Here is a 6624-nt window from a genome sequence, read left to right on the forward strand (position 1 = left end):
ATCCAAGTACGCACACTCTAAAAAATGCTGAGGTAAAATCAACCCAAGTTGGGTTAAAAATGGACAATCTCAGCGATTTGGTTGTTTTAATCCAGCGTTTGGGTTTAATTTATGCCCAACGTGCTGGACAGGTTTTTTTTAACCCAACTATTGTTTAAAAAATTACTAGCTTAAAATGAACCAAATAAATCAGACACATAGAGGCAACAATAATAATCAAAAGGGGAACATTTATTCAAAAGCAATTAAATGGTTATTGTTCAATTATTAATCATTAAACTTATTAATAAATGTTTTTTTTTTATTAAACCTATTAATAAATGTTAATTTTCAACATACTTCGGGTTCATTTTAAGCAAACAATACAGTAATTTTTAAACAATAGTTGCGTTAAATAAAACTACCCAGCAGGTTGGACAAACATTTAACCCAACCGCTGAGTTAAAACAACCTATTTGCTGGGTTTGTCCATTTTCAATCCTAACTTGGGTTGTTTTTAACCCAGCATTTTTTAGAGTGTACACACGCAGTGAGCAGTGAACAAACACACACAATGAACACACCCGGAGTGGGCAGCCATTTTTTGCTGCGGGTGTTTAAATGCGTTTTGCACCATATTCACTGCAGCAACTGTAGCAAAAATGTGAGCGCACTAGTTTATTAATTTGTGATTTGTAGAATAGGATTTGTGCACCTGCAATGAAGAATTTGAGAAGGTGTAACTGCTGTGTTGTGTTTGTGGGAGAGAAAAAAAAGTCTACAAGTTTGCATCTCTTAAAACATTTCTCTCTGTGACTTCAAATTTACTGATACACGTGTGGCTATTCTCTACAACTACAAATTTCACTGTCACAGGCGTTCAGTTGTTTTGCACCAAAAATACCTTCATAAGACTCAGGGGCGGCAGGCCAATAGAGTGCGCTAGGGCGCCACCTCCCCATGCGCCAGACCACAGTATAAGAGCCACAAGCAATACTTAAGCAAATACATACATCAATTGTGTATACAAATTGGCAATATTTGTGTGTTTGATATATTAATTGCACCCAGTATATGTGAAAACGTTATAGAAATTCTAAATATCTGTTTTTTCTACACATCTCCTCGACCTGTGTGCACGTGTCATCAGCTCTGGGGCGCTGGAGAAATGCCCCAGGGAGGCGGTTCTCTGAAGCAGTTTAGCCAATTGCTGATTTAAGAAATAAATGTTTGACATAAACTGTAGCCAATCAGTGAGCTCAAATCTAGTCAGCTATGGGCGATTCTTTAAGCGCCCCAAGCGCGCGCCCGCATCCATGCTAGCCCAGACTGCCATGCTATTATAATGTAGAGTGCCGAAGTTGTGACGTCACTTTGCAGGAAACCTCGGAAGTTAGCGCTTATGGGTTCCCTCAATCAAAAAGCTATGCATGCAAAATCGCAAAAAATAATAATTGTGTTCAACAAAGAGTTATGACCCTTACACGCTTTGTCTATCAAGATAATCTTTACAAGTTAATCCAAAATGTATACGTTTTGAAGCCTATATAAAGTTTAAAAAAACATAAGCAGACACAATAAAGTTTAAAAAACTACAAGCAGGTTTATAACTGGTGTGTTTTATGTCATAGATCAAACCGTGAAAATATTTTGAGGTTTTGTTAACCACAGACCGTATTTCAGGCGATTTAGCAAAAAACCCATTCAAAAAACCCCTATGGGTGAGGGCGAGGGAACCCGAGGAAACTCACTTCCGCGTTTGGCCCACAAAGTGACGTCATAACTTCGGCACTCTATTCTCCAGTAGGGGTTCAGCCAGGGTTCCGCGAAAAAATCGGCAGCTTGCAGCAGGAAGTAGCTGTCACTGGCAGCAGGAAGTAGCTGCCAATAAAACAGGAAGTGACGTCAGCTGCCGCTAATAACCGGAAGTCGGAGGTGTATGCCGCTTTTAGCCAGGCAAATAAATTTTATCATTATAATTATATATTATTTTATTATTATTAATATATTATATATGATATATATAATTTTAGTACTTATTTACTTAAAATGCTTCTATTAGTAATTTTTTATATTATTTGATTCAAATCAAGTTACAAAGATCATAGACATAATAAAACAAACAAAAAGCTAAACTTGAAATTATGAATTTTTACATGTATAAATGTAACTTATGAATAAGTATACATGTTTTTTAAATAATGAAATATATCCACCTTTTTCCTGCTTAGCGAATTTACCCATGATTCATTAACAAGAATGGTCTACCAATGGTTTAACAAGATTTACCATGTTTCTTGTGCTAGGGGATAACAGATTTAAGACCCAGGACCAGATATGATGAAAGAAGACCAAGAGTCGTGAGGTTCAATCAAATAAGTAAAAAAATTACTGAAGAATAGTTTGCAGTTTCATCGAGGAGGTTACAGGCCAGAGACTCTACCGTACACAAAATCTCACACCAGTTATACCATTTCTAAGGGCATGAATGACATCAGTACATACAATTTGGCTACTTCTGATTGGCTTAGAAAACAAAGTCTAAACAATTCAACACTTAGGATAGATAGGAGGGTAAATCAACATTAATCAAGATAACTGTCATCCGAGCCCAAGAATGGTCCAGTGATGACCTCGGAGGTCGTAGAAATGTCTCGGGGTCTGTTGTTGCATATCACAAGACCTGCACACAGAGCATTCAACACACACACAAAAGCACAAGGGAATCACAGTTCCTCCAAAGTTTTAGAGGGCCTGAGCACAGACTACCAAAACATACTGAAACATTCCCTCCTCAGAAAGTAGTACAGATAATGTTCACTTTATTCATTAAAGAAATACACATAAAAGTACAGTTCTGTGAATTCGATCACACAAGTCAAGTAGTGTTTGAACCCTGTAACCTGTAGTAACTTGGTCAGCAGAAAACAGACTGATGAGGGTCTTCTTCAGACTTGACCTTCTATTAGCTTATTAGCAAAGTTAGAAAGTAATAATTTTAAATAAATCAATTTTAAAATAATTTTAGTTAAGTTAAAGATTAGTTAGAAAAAAGAGATTATTAATAATAATTTATTGTCATTCCAGTGATACAACAAAATTACATTAGGGCATCAGTCGACAGTGCAATTTCATGAGGTATAAGAGATCAACAAGAGCATATTTTTTAAACAGGAAACAGCAGCAGATATCAACCAAGAAAAAAAAAAAAGGTGTATGAGGCGGAGAATCAATTGTAACCAGGAAAAGAGAGTATACTTGTATGTGCTGCAGCGATGTAAAGTCTGGTCACATTATTGCAATGTTTGATAATATGCATAATAGACAGATTAAGCAAGATCAACAATAGCAAGAAAAAGGGAAAGCGACACAAAACAAACTAGGAAAGGGCATATGAGGCAAAGAATCACTATTAACCAGAAAATGTGTATAATTGTGTGTGCTGCAACAATGCAAAGTCCAGTTCACAGTTATAGTAGTTGTTGGGTAGTGTTAAGTGAGAGGATTAAGTGAGACGAGGAGGTAGCCGGGGATGGTGCTTATTCAGCAGTCTAACTGCCTGAGAATAGAGGCTGTTGGGCATTCTGGCTTGAAGAGACCTGTACCTCCAACCCGATTGTAGCAGGCGGAACAAGCCGTGTACTGGATGGAACCGATCACATGATGTTGTGTCCTACGCAGTTAGACGAGTTAGTTGATTAAGTAGGCTTTTAGACTGGAACTGTGTGAACAGTGAACGAATTTTCACTCTCCAGCAGCTGACACCAATCACTGCAAAACCCTGGATCGGGGTTTTCCGAGTAAAAGCCTTGGATTTCTCCACGTTTTCCTCTACCAACATAACCTAGAGGATTCATAAGAAAATTGTGACATTAATATCCAAATTACCTTATTAACACTACAGATGGATGCAGCCACATGAAGGCCTATTCTTATTGCATTTTGTCATTAAGCACATTTTCATTCATAATGTATACACACCTGGTAAGCAGTTCTTGTAAATGTCATTGCAGTGTCTGCAGGGCTGCAGTGTGTACATCTGATAATATTCTGGACATGTCTTCTCTCTCCAATTTGTTACACCTGAATTTCAATTTGAGGAGCATAAAAATGAGCATGATTAAAAATAATAATTGAAGACATGTTGACATACCAATACATTTCTCAGTTACCATTTTAACCACAGTTAAATCAAATGTGTAAGAAAGTAAATACAGACATACTGTCAAGCCAGCAGAAGTGTGCCCTCCTAAAGGAGTCTGTATCAACCAGACTTCTGAATTTAGAACAAACTAAAGACAGATTTAACAATCCGGAATCACCCTCCTCAAGGACCACGTGAAGAAGAATTTCAGACAGGACGGCGTCTGGCAACTATTGGGTATTACAAACAAACCAAAAAATAAATACTGCCATTTCCAAACATCATGACCTAACCTCCATTAAAACAAAATGCGCATCCTATGGGTGCAAGTAATACCTGAAAACATTTAATTTAACAATAAGATATGTCATTAAGCTACTATAATATTTTGTGAGATAATAAAGGCTTGAAATCTGTTCGATCTTTGCTTCTGTCATATTGAATGTACTACTACCATCAAGATTTCGATGTTCTTTACTTGTCCTGCCTCCAGTTGTTTTGTCTCTTCACTAATTGACATGGCTGATGTGCGCTTCCACTTTCTAAAAAAACAAACAAACATGCATTTCATTACCAAACATTACTTAGCCAAAATAGTTTTTATTTACATATTCTATCTATACCTTCCATGTGTCATTTTTGACAATAGCAGATTCACCCACCACCGCCTGATATGGGCCATATCATTCTGAAAAGCAAAAGATAAACTTGGAAATGGATGTTTAAAATGTCCAAAAGTAATACCTTTCCAAAAAAATATTAAGAGAAAGGATAGTGCTTACCTGGGTGAAGTCAAACTCCCAGTTAAACACCTTGTACAGTGCATACTGTCAAACAGAACACATTTTTAAAGGGGTGGTTCATTATGATTTCACTTTTCTAACTAGAGATAGTAATTGTTACATTAATCTAATTACACTGTTGAAGATGTCATTTGTAGTTAGTAATTAATAACTATTTTAGAGTAACTTACCCAACTGTTATAATATCAGAGGTGAAACTGGAAGAACAGTATGTTATTCAACCTAATTTTAATTTTCATGTAGGTGCAATCCTGCAGGCATTAAAAGAACATGGCAGCAGCTGAAAATGAAATATAAAAACATAATTCAATCAGGTAAGGCTTGAGCATACCATGGATGTAGGCTACCTGACTTTATAAACATTTGACATATTCAATAACTAAAAAGCATCCAGTGTCTTGCAGTGCAGCAGCATTTTTGACATAGGTCTAATTAACACAATTAAATGTTCATTCTCATTTGACTTCTACTCAGCCAACAGAAAGAAGGAAGAGGCTCGGAAAGATGGAGATGGAGATGAAGATGCAGAGGAGATGGAGATGCAGAGGAGATGGAGATGCAGAGGAGATGGAGATCCAGAGGAGATGAAGATGAAGATGGAGATGCAGAGGAGATGGAGATGGCCGTGAGCCTGAATGCTGGAAGGCCAATGGCTGAGGGAATTCCTGGAGGGACTTCAGAGCCAGTCACTTCCGAAGATTCAAGTGCCTCAATAAAATGTAAGAGGTCTACATATGTGTTATTTTTTATATAGGCTGTTTTTGATATTTCCATATATTTTACTTTGGGTTGTTTTTTTGTTGTTGCTCCCAACAGATTCTGATGGCAATATTTGTCTTTTGGATCCTCCTGTCCCAACAGAATCCCAGACAGTTGGAAGTAGCCTACTCAATACACCATAAATGATGACAAATAGTATTATAAAATGTGCTCAACCAAATGCTCATCTTCACAGGACGATGGGGATGAAGAAACAGTTTCTGCTGCCACAGAGAGGCCTACAAAGGGAATGTTAATATTATGTGTCTACACATCAAACAATCTACACATTCACATTTCTTCACATTGTTTATGTGGAGTAGCCTATAGAATCTAAGTTTATATCTAAGTATAAACGGATATTCTTATCTCTCCCCCGTCCCTAGAGTGTGGAAGAGCAGCACGAGGAAGGTCCATCAACTTCTGGTGCACAGATGAACACAGTTCCCTTTCGTTGTCACTCCGAGTTACGTCGGATGACGACGAATGGGGTTTCGCTTAGAAAGCCTATCAACTTCGAGTATTACAAAACGAGCCAATGGCAAGGAAATGCCATGGGTCTGCGGAATTTGCATGGCGTAACTCCGCCCCACCTCGTGGGTATAAAAGGAGGAAGCCGGCAGCAAGCAGATATGTTTTTCGCTTCGGAGCCAAGTGTATTCTTCTCTCCACAAGCCATCTCTGAATTGTCAGCTTTACAAACGAGTACCTCGAGTGTTGGTGTGACTGCGATCTACGGCGAGAGCGTACTTCCTGCTGATCTGTTGCAGTGGTCTGCCAGTCGGTGCGTTTCTCCCCGGGTGCTTCAACACTTGAGTTTTCTCTCACTAAAAGAGCTTACACGTGGCACGTCTTTTTAAAGATGTCTCGCCCGTGTACTTCTGGTTGCGGCAGATTGGTATCGGACTCTGATGGGCACGAGCGTTGCATAGTATGTTT

The 6624-nt window shown here is 38.1% G+C and overlaps 1 protein-coding gene across 2 annotated transcripts; it reads right to left on the bottom strand.

Moving 5' to 3' along the window:
* Positions 1-3037: 3037 nt before the first annotated feature.
* Positions 3038-5011, bottom strand: LOC143712034 (uncharacterized). Of its 2 annotated transcripts, XM_077204261.1 has the most exons (6): positions 4906-5011; positions 4747-4811; positions 4578-4665; positions 4203-4353; positions 3961-4062; positions 3038-3823 (listed from the first exon to the last, which is right to left on the bottom strand). In XM_077204261.1, the coding sequence occupies exons 2-6, from the start codon at positions 4803-4805 to the stop codon at positions 3690-3692; spliced, it is 534 nt and encodes a 177-aa protein (XP_077060376.1). In that variant the 5' UTR covers positions 4806-4811; positions 4906-5011; the 3' UTR covers positions 3038-3689. The 2 variants fall into 2 exon arrangements, with proteins under 2 accessions (XP_077060376.1, XP_077060375.1); XM_077204260.1 differs by having other exon boundaries at positions 4747-5011.
* Between the last annotated feature and the right edge of the window lie 1613 nt (positions 5012-6624).

Source organism: Siphateles boraxobius, unplaced genomic scaffold, assembly GCF_051911475.1.
Source record: "Siphateles boraxobius isolate OS27281-9 unplaced genomic scaffold, OSU_SipBor_1 5, whole genome shotgun sequence".
NCBI lineage: Eukaryota > Metazoa > Chordata > Actinopteri > Cypriniformes > Leuciscidae > Siphateles > Siphateles boraxobius.